We start from the raw sequence: 13,026 nt of genomic DNA, 5'->3' as shown, positions 1-13,026 counted from the left end.
AGTGGATCAAAACCTTTTTATGAAAGTAATTTAGGACTGGCACCAATTGTCTTGATCCACTTTAATTGTTGACTACTGTCTGTTTTATAGTTTGTGTACAAATGGGATTGACACTAGAAAAGCTGTCCTCCATCCATAGCTTGCACTTTCCGTTTAGAAAATATGAGACGCTTTTGTTCTTTTAAACTAGAATTCATCTTTTAATCCCATCACTTGCACTTGTAATTATGCTATTCGTTGTAGTTTGACCTTTTCTGGCTGTGAAACAAGGCCAGTGTTGCCACTTTGTGGACAAAATATGTATTTTCTGTATCTGACAGATAAGCTAGTGATCAACAGTAAGTTCTGGGACATGAAGGTAAAAAGGAAATCTTATTGCTAGAGTCCATACCAGAGTTCGTTTTACCTGGCAAATGATGACATTGAGTCATTCTGGGAATAGCAAGATTCCTAGGAGGATATCTTTTTTTTAATTAATTTATTTATTTATTTTAGATGACATGTATTTAAAGTTGGATCCTAATACTGCTATGGTTTGATTCAAGTGCATGGTGTCTGCAGGGTCTTAAAGTATTAGGTTGATTATTCAATTATGAGAAAATTAAGGTTCTTAAAGGTATTAAGTCTTAATCGTGTTTTCACGAGGTCTTAAGTTTTGTTCAAGCATTGTCCAAACTGTTTGACTCCAAAAAAGTACACATTTATACCAGAGTTTGTTTTATCTGGCCATGATGACACCAACTCATTCTGGGAGTCGCAAGGTTCCTGGTAGGACATCTTTTTAAGTTGGACCTTAACAGTACCATGCTTTGATCCAAGTGCTTATTTCATATTAAGTAAACTGAACATACTCGAGCATTTTGTCTTTCATAGTTTATTTGCACCCCAAAAGCAAACAATGATGTGATTAAGAACATTCATGCCCAAAGTATACTTTAATTCGTACTGTCTGCTGTTCAAAAGTAGCCAAGAGCGCTATTTGGTGTTCAAACTAGCCTAGAGTGCCATCTGCTGTACGTTGGCATGAATTCAAAGTCAAATAAAAGAACAATTATACTATAGTCAACATTTGAAATTGATCAAATCCATTTATGAAAGCCCAAAAACCATTAGGACTAACACCAACTGTTTTGATCCACTTTAAATGCTGACTACTGTCTGTTTTAGTTTGTAAACTGTGATTGACACTAGAAAAGCTGATCCTCATCCATAGCTTGCACTTTCTGTCTCAAATATGAGATGTATTTGTACCTTTTAAACAAGAATTCATCTTTTAACCTCTTCACATGCACTCTTGATTATGGCCTTGTAGGATGACCTTGGCTGTGAAACAAGACCAGTGTTGCCATGTTGTGAAACAACAACTTAAAGTGCATATATGAGTGGATTTTATGTTGTATGTAAGGTTAGAAAAAAGGGCAGCAAATTTACCTACTTTAATGACATTTTGTCCAGTACACAGACCACAAAGTATACTCAAGGCTTTACATTCATATCTCAAGAAAAAGTACACAATTCTAACAAGTTTTCAGCACATCTCATTTTATAAGTGGTTCTGTTGAAGCGCATTTCTCACTGATCCATATTCCTGTATCAGCACTGGCATGTTCTTGATCATCTCCAGCAAGTGTCTGTTGGTTTTTAAATACAACTTGTCATCTGACAACAGCGGCAAAAACAGGTTAACGGGTTTTCCCTCTGTGAACTCTTTTGGGAGTCCGATTACACAAGGAATGAGGGGGTTTGCAACTAGAACATGGTCAAGCATTTTAGCGTTGAGTTTCTCTAGGAGAAAAGTGAACAGATCATTGAGCCTGCAACCAATCTGCTCAGGCTCCCAGTGTAAAGTTTTCTTGAGCAGAAGATGTAATAGCGCAGTCTTTAAGTGGTAGCTTGTGAGCCCGCATGGCCCAGTCAGGCCAGTTTGGTGTTTATGTAGAAAAGAAAGCATCTGCAGAACATAAATATGGCAAGCGTTGTCTGGAAGCGTATTGGTTAGGTGTTGAAGAAGAGCATTTTCATAACGTGCAAAACATACAGGCCAGTAAGTGTCTGAAAATACATCAGAGGGAAGATATGACATCAGATGTGCCTCCGAGTCTTTAAACCTGACCACAGGTGTAAGTCTGAACTGAATAACCCGACCTGACCTGAACCGAACTTTAAGACTTCCAGGGTTCTCCCTGTTCCGGAATATGAGCTCAAAATCATACTTATGGCTTATCTCGTTCCATGCTTTCCTAACGGTGCTTTTAAACCACTTCAAAACTTTAGTTTTAGCAAGATATGAGGTATTCTCTTGGCATAAATCATTAATGCATTTGTCAGGTGCATGATCATCGATTTTGTTATCTAGATGTAGGAGACACAACAGATCATCATCATCAGGATTATCTATGTTGGAACTGTTGCAATGGCAGTTGCCTGAATTTTTTACCATCTTGATTCTGCAACTGTTCTGTGCAGTTGAACCTCTATTTTCTTTCAAAAGCGTAAACTCAAAGCTACACGACTTTGGTGGGATGATGGGTACATGTATGTCGCACACAACGCTCTTCCTTGAAGCCCATTGCTCATAAAAGCTGCCAATGCCAACAAAGTCCTCAATCTCCATATCTGCACCTGCAGTGCTCGAATTTCTCACAGTTTCCAAAAGGTCGTTCACAAAACCTTCAACGAACTCGCAGGTTTGCCAGCTGTGATTTCGTGGGAGCACAACGCACTGGTTATGGAAGCTAGTTAAGGTCTTGTAATCGATATTAGAAACTATTTTGGAGACGTTTGTGGATCTCAACATCTTCTGCGTTTTGGATCCCTTCTTCAGGAACCTTTTCAAAAAATGAAATAATGAAATTATTGAATATGTCCTCCAGAGGAAATAGATGAAAGTGACATCTTGGTCATTCGGTTGCTTTTCTTGAGGTCTTGTTGTCAACCTTTGGCTTGAGGTTGGTATTTTTTGGTCAAATCCTTCATCAGCTTGATGTTCACGATGGGTGTCGATCCGGTCATATTTTGGCTCTTCCGGATGTTCAGCTTCCCCCTGAGACACATTCTGGTCCACAGTTGACCCTAAGCGGACTTGCTCATTTGTTGGACCTTCACTTGCCATATGCACAGTCCACTTGTCTTTGTCAATACTCAGTATTTCCTGGTCATCTGATGCCTTTTGCCGGAACTCATTTTGCTCCCCCATTGAGGACATTTGCTCTTCATGCAACACTTTTGTCTCGACATTTGGCTCGATTTGTTTAACATCTGACACGTGGCCCTCTATTGGCAGCTTGCGGTGACTCTGTGATGCTTCCTGATTTGAATATGGCAGCTCTATGGCAACAGGGTGCTCTCCTTGTTCCAGCTTTGCCTTCTCCTTCAGTAGAAAGTGCTCATGGTCTTGCATGCTCACTATAATGTCATCATCTTGTTCGTGAAACACATTGTGATCCTTTGAAAGTATTAGACTCACAACCACGACAAACACACTTAGAAGTGTGTCCTCCATCCTATGAGAGAACAAAAACATATACTTCCTGTTTAGAAAGCTGTTTTTATCTATTAAAGTATAAAAAAATCCAGAAGCTACATCAGATTTATCAATCAAAAATCAATGTTTGATAGATATCAAGTATAATAACTGATGCTCTATAGTCACGTTAGCACATTTGATATCACTTCAGATATTCTCAAATATAAATCGTGTACATTTATCTTTACTAGACAATTGAACCATGTTTAAACAAACAAACAACTTTAATCTTAAAAAAAAAAAACTTACCTTTTATTACCCCACCTAAAAGTAGGACAAACTTGTCTTGTTGAACTGAAATGGGCTAAAAATGTTTTTCGCAGAGCTCTGTTCGCTTTTCTGCTTCTCACACAGGATGTACCCTGTCAAAAGTTTGAGTTTGACAGCACACTTCCTGAATACTGTCCTGTGGTACAACCCTTTCCTCTTTTTTAAATAGTACACCGGTTGCTTATCTCAGCATAAAAGATATGCAGGTTTGTGAGATTGTCATGCATGAACTCCCCGAAAAAGTGAATCAATCAGCATAAAAAAATAAAGCTTCTGGATAGATTACTAATGCTACATGCTACACTGTTATAACTAAGACTGATCTTGCATAACCTTTAGACCCTGTTGTATTAATGTGTACTTAGGAGAATCAAAAATTGATGGGAAAGTAAATGTCAAAATTAGACTAGCTCAAAGTTTGCCATTTGCACCTGTATTTACCATTTATGATCAGATCAATTAAAAGGTATCTTAATACCACATGTACACAAGGCCGACTCCAATAAAACCTTTTTTTTTTTTTTTTAATCAATAGAGTCAGATGCTGGCATCAATAACTAGATTTCCATTACTTTGAAGTTTGTGAAACTAATTTCGAGAGGATCACATGCTATGCTTGAACTGCTGGTCTTGCATCAACAATCACCAATAAACCAATCAGACAGGTGTAAGCCTAAATTAAAAGCTTATTTTTCTTACCTCCCTAACACTTGTTTTTGAAACAAATTCCATCTTTTTCCTCCTATACCAAGGGGGAGCTCTCGAGACCACCTTATCTCGACTCCCCCCTTCTATGCTAAATGACCAGGCCAAATATCTCCGAGCTCAGGGTTCCCAGCAAACAATTTGATTAATAGACTAATAATAGGTATTTAAATGTAGATAGCTTTCCTAAAACAAGGCTAAACTTGGGCTGTCAATGAAAATCTATTAAATGTCTAAGAACAGCCCAAAACTAGACTAGTCATCAAATAGACAGATTAGACTAGACTTGACTTTTTAATCAGGGTATCTTCCATCCATTCCATATCTGTTTTCAAACAATTAAAAAAAAAAAAAAAAAAAAAGGAAAACTAAGAAAACTGCTGCTTTTTAAATTTTTCTTCCGCTCACAAAAAAAAAGAAAAAAAAAAGATTTTGCCTTGATTTTTGGTTTAGGGCAGGAAAACAGATAAACGACTTTAAAATTCATTATACACATGTAGGCGGTGCTCAAACACCCATTTTTCTCTGATTGGTCAAACGTTTCTGAGCTTGTGACGTGAAGTTTACATACTCTATCTTTTGATCAGTTAGCAGGCTTACATTCGTTGCATATGTATAAATTAAATTATTACACATTTGTCATTAAAATAAGGTCATAGTTTGCTGCGCACCTGATGCTGAGCAAAGATAGCCATTTCCGAGCAGAACCTGGTTTCCATGATTGTTTCAAAGCTACAGTATAGGCCTAAATAATAATAATAATAATAATAATAATAATAATAATTAATAGAGATGAAAAATATTGTTTACTTAGGGTTTTTTTATTGTTCAGTTTTTTTAATAGTTGTTTGCAGGACCAGAATAAGAACACATTGGGCCCTGCATGGGGCTATAACATTTTTGTGCTATTTTAATATAGCAGCTGAAACGCACTTTTTCCTCGTACCTACCTACCCATATATAAAATTGGAGGAAAAAAGTGCGTTTCAGCACCGCCTACATGTGTATAATGAATTTTAAAGTAATTTATCTGTTTTCCTACCCTAAACCAAAAAACTAAAATCGAGCCAAAATCTTTTTTTTGTGTGTGTGTGTGAGAAAAAAAACCCAAAAACGGCTGTTTAAAGTTTTTTTTTCTTTATTTTTTTTTGATTGAAAACGGATATGGAATGGACGGAAGGATACACTGATTCTTTATACATGGAGTCATTCCTTTCTGCTATTTATTGACTAGTCTAGTTTTGGCCTATTTTTAGACGTCAATTAGATTGCCAAAATTTTGCCTCGTTTTAGCCAAGACGACTATGTTTAGATGTCTATTAGACATCTTTTAAAAACAAAAAATGTATGCTGGGTTCTCTCCCGGTACAGCGTGCCAATCAGTATCCAATAGCTAAGTTTGAACTGAAGTGTTTATGTGCATTTTGAAGAATGATAAAGAAGTAATGGAAATGGCAAATTTCAAATAAAATTCCCTTAAAAACAAAGTTTCTATTCATGATTAAAATAGTTTGGACTTGAAAAAGGGTTCATTTGAATAATACGAGATGAAAAGCATTTGCCAAATAAACTTGGATGTAGCAAACATTACATGCATGTGAGCAGCTGACGCGCTTGCCTTGCTGTTGGTACTAGATTACCAAAATCTACCTCTCTAACAACTTGAAATTAATTTGCATTTGTTTTTGTTTTTTTTGCTGACTTAAAAAAAAAAGATTTGTTTCAGGTTAACCCGGCAAATCACATATTAAAAAGATAATTTACTGTCCTTCACAAGCCTTGTCAATGATTCAAGTTTTCCACCAGAAATCCCACAGAAGATTTTATTTGAATAGGGAGAGGCAACACTTTTGCATGTGTTCTGAGCCACACTCTCCCTGTATTACCAGGTATGTAAATACATGCAATCATCTGTGTCCTGCAATAAAATACAAAGACACTTTTGAAAATTAAAGATGAAATCATGATGTCTGAAGAGACAAAATGAGCACAGATGAAGACGATGATATCAACATATCAATCAGACTTTCAACTTAAGAAATATTAAGCAGCTGATCACGTGGGAGAAGGTGTGTATGCTGTTTTGTGTGCGAGAAAGAGAGCGTATGAGGGTTGAATCCGATTACACAAATCCTCTGCTTTGAAAGGTTTTCTGCTTCTAGTTCACAGACCCTGAAGATTTGCTCAAACACTGCAGAATTCAGTAAGTAGACTTCGTTATAGATATCTCTCAGACTGTTGTTTGTGAACGTGTTGGTATTACCTCTGTTTGTTTCTGTACAGTTGTTGTGACCTAATTTATTTGGAATTCCTCAGTGCATGTGACACAAATGTATGTTTTGAAATGCATATAAAACTATTCAATTGTAAAACAGTTTTAACATTATCTAACATATAATGCACACATTATCAGTCATATGTGAATGAAATTAGAATCAGATAGTTTGTAAGTATCTAGCATTACTAACTGCAATTTTGGGAAACAACAACTACAATAGAACATTGCTTGCTTCAAACTAAATATATTTTTCAAGACTAAAATATGATTATTTCAAATAAAGATAAATGTTTTTCAAAAAACTATGCAATCAGAAACGCATGCATATTTTTTGGTTGTTGTGTTTATATGATTTGGTTTATTATTTTCATTTAAACTGCTATTAAAATGAACTTCAGTTTTAGAAAATAAAAGAAACAAAAGCAACCATTGTGGTACTTAACATTAATTTATCAATTTAGTTAAAACTATGTGAAGAAATTAATACATAACACATTCATTAATAACAGTTCGTATATGATGATCTTTTAAATAAATAAAAAAAACTGTTGCAATTGTAGTAATCAATAATCAAATAATAAAAAACAGTTCTTTACTGTCATATAATCACTCATTGTCTGCATAATTTCAGAATAAATAAATTCACATTAGTAAACAACACAGTGAACTATTACCAAAAAACAATCTAACATTTATATCATACGCTTTTAAATTAATTTCCAATGAATATCATACATATTTTTGTCAATATGCACACCTTTATAAAAGCAAAATAGTTTTTAAATGTTGACTGTAACTCGTGTTCAAATTGACTACACTTTTGTTATGCTTGTGTGTGCTTTTGCCACACTGACTTGCATTAAAAATACATTTTTGATTGCAAAGCCTTCAAATAAGTCAAATAATCATGCATTCTTGATTATTGTGTGGTTTTATGTTGTGAAGAGGTAAAATTGGAAATTTTTACTGTTGATCATCAGTTAGCACCATTAACCCTGTAAAGGGTGGGCCATTTATACACCTTAATAAAATGGGAATGGTTGGTGATATTAACGCCCTGATTGTGTCACATTTTATATATGTAAGGGGGCTTGTAAATAACTCATGAAAGAATAAAGTTACGTTAAAACCAAGCACACCATTGTTTTTCTTGTGAGATTTCCAATAAGTTTATTAAGGTGTATCTATATAAATGGCCCACCCTGTAGATAGGCAAAAAAGTTTCTGGTATGGATTTCTATGGAGTATAAAAACCAATAATAGCATACGAGCATAAAAACACTTGTAAGTAAAATGTTTACTATGTTCTGAGAGCTGAGCTGCTTATTTAGATTTTCTCACACATATCAAGGTAAGTAGTCTCACACGCACACACTTTATTCTATATAACTCCATTTAAAAGCCTGAAAACTACACTTTGTTTTGCACTGCAACTGATGATCAGCAGCAAAAATGACAAATCTGACCTCTTCCCAACAGAGAAAACAACCAACAATCAAGAATACATAATAATGTGTCATAGTTTTGCAATCAAAAAATATAATGGAGGTCAATAGGCCAAAAACAGCTTTGAACATAACAAAACCGTAAATTTGCCAATTCCAAAGCATTTTTCCAATGAATTAAAATAAAATGCCACCAAAGTCATTACATTTACTATAACACAGAAAAAATTAACCAAATTAAGACTCAAAATCACCCCAGAGTGGATGAAAACATCCCCAACAGCACATAAAGGGTTAAGTAGACAACTTGGAATAGAAACGCTTTATCGGGAACTATTACATTAAATCCTGTTATCTCTGTAACCAATTTTCCCATATAGGTTCATCTTAAGGTAGACCAACCAACACATCAATATGGATAAGTTTCGAATGATGGCCCAGATCCTCCAGTCCAACCAGGAGTCTTTCATGAATGGTATTTGTGGCATCATGGCCCTGGCGAGCGCTCAACTTTACACGTCTTTCGAATTCAACTGTCCCTGTATCCCTGAATATAACTACTCCTATGGGATCAGCATGCTGGTTATTCCACCCATTTGGTTTTTCCTTTTGGGTTTTGTATTGAACAACAATGTCTCGATGTTGGCGGAGGAGTGGAAACGGCCTATAGGACAGAGGTCGAAGGACCCAGCGGTTATGCGATACATGTGTGTGTCCATATCCCAGCGTTCACTCATTGCGCCTGCCGTTTGGATATCGGTGACTTTGATGGATGGTAAAAGCTTCTTGTGTGCCTACAGTATGGATTTGGACATGTCTGAGTTTGGTAGGAATGGAAGTGGACATGGGTTATCGCAAGAGGAACTCTTACGAACACTGGCCAAGATACCCTGCAAGCATATATATGACGGGCAGCACATAATGTCAAGAGAAGCGGCCACCAGATACATACGCTGTATTTCACAGGTGGGTTTGATTAATAATTTAAGGATTTAACGGTGTTCATAATAAACATTTTATCAAGCTTCAACGAGTTACAAAGGCAAATTTATCTTAATTGTAATTTGTGGACAACTGAAATAACTAAAACTGAAATATATATAGAAAAAGAGTACATAGATAAAATCTAACTAAAATTAAACCGACTTTTAACTAAAATGAAAACCGTACAGGAGCAAAATGTAAAGAAATTGTACACAAAAAAAAATTATAAGACGTAATATTTGATTGTCAAAATGTACATTTTTAATTTTGATTGATTCACTTAATGTATAGTAAAATGTTTAATATTTTGTGTGCATGTATTATAAATCAATAATTATTCAAACTATTTACATAATTATAGTTTATATACAAAAAAATCATGTCAGGCATATTTGGAGTAAGAATTTTGCTTGCATTTAAAAAGAGTACAGTGGTCCCTCGTTAATTGTGGGAGTTATGTTCTAAAAATGGCCCGCAAATAGGTGAAATTCGTCAAGTAGTTCGCTTTACTTTTTACTATTAATATAGATGTTTTAAAGGCTGTAAAACCCTTCACTTTACTCATTATACACTCTTCATTTACACACTTTTCCCTCTTGTTTAAACACTTCTACTTTCCTTTAGCATGTCCAAAAGTCCAACTTTTTGTGCAATGGTTAGCATCTTCCTCTGCTTTTTGGGTGCCTTTGACATTGCAGAATGTTTCATCTACATTATGGGGTTTTTGGGCTTCCGTCACACTGTTAGCAATCAAAGATATAAGTAAATTTGGTAAGCTGAATGCATTCTGTACTGTCCAGAAGACACGGCACGGAGGAGATTGATTGACAATGGTCTGTAGCCAATCAGAACACAGAAAACAATGTGCTGATCAGGACGTAGAACACAATGCTCTGTAAAAAAAAAAGCATGTTAAATTGCACACAATCAAAAAAAAATTCTGCAAGACTGCAAAAGGTGAACTGTGTTATGGCGAGGGACCACTATACATTTAAGGGTTACAGTGTAGTGCCAAAATGCTAATTTAAAATATTTCATTGTTTGTTGTTTGTCAGTTTTTTTAAATCTTCATACTTTGCAACTATCCTTCAATCCACTACATTTGACCCACAAAAAGTTTTGAATTTTTAAATAGAAAATTTAATATCATAATTTATTATACACTGAATGAACTATACAACACATATTTCAACTTTTTTTTTTTTGACAAAATTATTTGAAACTTTAAAGTATAGTTGCATATCACATGGTTTATGCAGTTAAGTTTACTGGAGAATAAAAAATAAACATTTCTTTTTTAACTCCAACTTACCAAGACAATTTTACAATAATTTAGTGTGAGCACCATAATAGCTTTATATGTCAAAATAGGGTTGTCACGATACTGGAATTCAATACCAATTGGTAGTGAAGTTTTAAAAACATCCATTTCCCACTAACATTTATGCACTTTGGAGCACGTTCTAAAACAGCGCTGTCTGGCCATTGTGTTCATGTGCTCAACAGAAATGACTGTGATTGGCCGTGAAGGTCATCAGTTCACTGAACTCACCGCTGTTTACTAAGTGTAACTACAGATACAGGAACACTGTAGCGTTTTACAGTCACATTGATCAGCTGGTTTGTCTATAATTGCTGATTAATCGCAGCTTTAAAAATCTCCAGTGTCCCTGTATCTATGGTTAAACTCAGTAAACAGCGGTGAGTTTGGTGAATAGATGACCCTCACGGCCAATCACAGTCATTTCTGTTGAGCACATGAACACAATGGCCAATCAGCGCTGTTTAAGAACGTGCTCAACAGATCTTAAATGTTCACGAGAAATTGACGTTTTTAAAATTTCATACTGATTCATATCGAATTCCAGTATCGAGACAACACTGTCAAAAGATCATGAATTAAGCTAAAAATACTAATGCATATGTGTTTGTCTTCTAAATATCTTCCCAGGCCTTTGGATGGTTGTTCTTGCTGATCATCACAATCGTTGCATTTCTAATCCGAGCCATTCGTCCCTGCTTCACGCAGGCCGTCTTCCTCAAAACCAAATACTGGTCTCACTACGTGGACACGGAGCGCAGGATGTTTGACGAGACCTGCACGGAACACGCCAAGAGTTTCGCCAAGGTCTGCATCAAGCAGTACTTTGAGGATATTAGCGGCGAGATTCAGAGCTGCCACGACCACGATGACAGCGATGATGAGGACGATAAAACAGATAGCGAGGAAGACAAACTGCTGGGTATTCGGCGCCAGGACACTATGAACAAGGTGCTCTGGGACTGGCACACGTGCAAACCTGCGCTGAGTCTGAGAAAATATGGAGATGCTACTATTGCTAAAAATAGCGAAAGTAGCACAAATGCTAACAATGCTCAAGGTGGACATGACTGTGATAATAATGAGCATAATGTGAGCCAACATGGCTTTAAAAATGGTTATGTGAATGCTGGCCTTGATGTTGGTCAAAGTGAATTGGAGAAGCAATGTGATAATGGCCAAAATGGTGGTTTGAATGGACATGGCAATGTTAATGGTAGCCAAAAAGGATTCCTTAATGGTGGTCTTCCTTCTCCATACAGTGGTCAAAAGAAAGCATGGGCGGTGTATTATAGTAAGGTCTGACAGAAGAAACCACTTGCATTGATTTGTTTTGTTGTTTTTAAGCTAAGCAGTGTATCATTTATGACTTTAAACATGAAGCGGTTTCATTTTGTTCCACAAGAGGCCGCTATAGAGCACATCACTGTAAACACTTGCTTTTTTCAGACCAGGAAATAGGACTGGTCTGAAAAGAAAAGAGACCTAACACAACTGTCATACTCTTTAGTTCTTGCAATTCTGTCTAATGAACCCTGTATGTATACATTTACTTATCTTATACACTGAAAAAAGTGTTGCATGCAGAACTGTTGCAAACAATTTATTTGTGTTTAATTTAAACCAACAAATTAAGTTTCATTATGTTTAACCTAATTTGTTTGTTTAAATTCAACACAAATAATTTGTTTACAACCACTTAACGTAAAAGAATTGAGTAAATCCAAGGAATCATCTTTGAATAATTTTTTTCAGTGTATATAGATACATCACTAGCATCACTTATCTTTGTTTTGCTAAGGTATTTAGCAAAATGTTGAGAGGCTAATGTCAAGCATGGTATGTATCTTTGTATATTTTCAATAATTTGATTTTAAATAATGCAATTTATTTATTATATTCTATTATATTTGAAATACTGACATTGGTGATATACTGATATTAAAATATACACTGTGACCTTTTATTTGTTTTCTTTATATTTCAGATCATATATAGCAAAACTAGAAAAAGCAAGACATTTTAATAAAGCCATTAAACCAAATTAACCAACTCTCGTCACATTGGTCAGAGTTTCACGGTTTATTGGAGTCCCGCTCTGCTGTCTTGCGTGCTTATTTTAGTTTATGACGACATTATAAGCGAAAAGCTGCACTTTAATTTTAAATGGTGGCACCCACAGACATCATCACTAAATATAAATCAGAGGTAAAACTTTCTCATACATAGAAGTTGGCTAGAATTATGCATTGCATTCATTCATTTATTCATTTTTCTTTTCGGCTTAGTCCCTTTATTAATCCGGGGTCGCCACAGCGGAATGAACCGCCAACTTATACAGAGCAGCAGATGCCCGTCCAGGCGCAACCCATCTCTGGGAAACTATGAATTACAGGCTTTATATAATAGAGAAAAATAATACATAAACCAAGACTGCTGTTCAGTCAATTTTCCTAACGGATAAACAGCTCACGTTAACAGTTTAGCATGCTTTCAC

General features: G+C 35.6%; 2 protein-coding genes across 5 annotated transcripts in view; one reads left to right on the top strand and one right to left on the bottom strand.

Annotated features, from left to right (window-relative positions):
* Positions 1-1,421: 1,421 nt before the first annotated feature.
* LOC794408 (inositol 1,4,5-trisphosphate receptor-interacting protein) overlaps positions 1,422-13,026 on the bottom strand; it is a 29,441-nt gene continuing 17,836 nt past the window's right edge. The window contains exons 1-2 of one of the 2 annotated variants that reach the window (XM_087237673.1): positions 3,776-4,386; positions 1,422-3,503 (exon numbers count right to left, since the gene is read on the bottom strand). In XM_087237673.1, the coding sequence (XP_087093799.1) occupies positions 1,544-3,502 (1,959 nt within the window). In that variant the 5' untranslated portion in view covers position 3,503; positions 3,776-4,386 and the 3' untranslated portion in view covers positions 1,422-1,543. Of the gene's footprint in view, positions 3,504-3,775; positions 4,387-13,026 lie in introns of those variants that run through there. The other variant, XM_087237672.1, reaches the window with a different exon arrangement.
* Positions 6,315-12,573, top strand: calhm1b (calcium homeostasis modulator 1b). Of its 3 annotated transcripts, none has more exons than XR_015476947.1 (4): positions 6,315-6,704; positions 8,605-9,190; positions 11,160-12,103; positions 12,294-12,573. XR_015476947.1 is itself a non-coding variant. In XM_087237696.1 (4 exons), exons 3-4 carry the CDS (start codon positions 8,639-8,641, stop codon positions 11,832-11,834), a joined length of 1,227 nt encoding a protein of 408 aa, XP_087093822.1. In that variant the 5' UTR covers positions 6,327-6,390; positions 6,664-6,704; positions 8,605-8,638; the 3' UTR covers positions 11,835-12,573. The 3 variants fall into 3 exon arrangements, 2 of the variants coding, with proteins under 2 accessions (XP_087093822.1, XP_087093821.1); XM_087237696.1 differs by having other exon boundaries at positions 6,327-6,390; positions 6,664-6,704; positions 11,160-12,573; XM_087237695.1 differs by having other exon boundaries at positions 6,391-6,570; positions 6,664-6,704; positions 11,160-12,573.

This window comes from Danio rerio, chromosome 1, assembly GCF_052040795.2.
Source record: "Danio rerio strain M-AB ecotype USA chromosome 1, GRCz13ab, whole genome shotgun sequence".
NCBI lineage: Eukaryota > Metazoa > Chordata > Actinopteri > Cypriniformes > Danionidae > Danio > Danio rerio.
This window is presented reverse-complemented; position numbering and strand designations above follow the sequence as displayed.

Excerpts from the sequence above, each read along its gene's own strand:
- calhm1b (XM_087237696.1), top strand. The coding sequence starts at position 8,639 with ATGGATAAGTTTCGAATGATGGCCCAGATCCTCCAGTCCAACCAGGAG. Across the intron at positions 9,191-11,159 it reads ACATACGCTGTATTTCACAG|GCCTTTGGATGGTTGTTCTT; the intron begins GTGGGTTTGATT and ends ATATCTTCCCAG.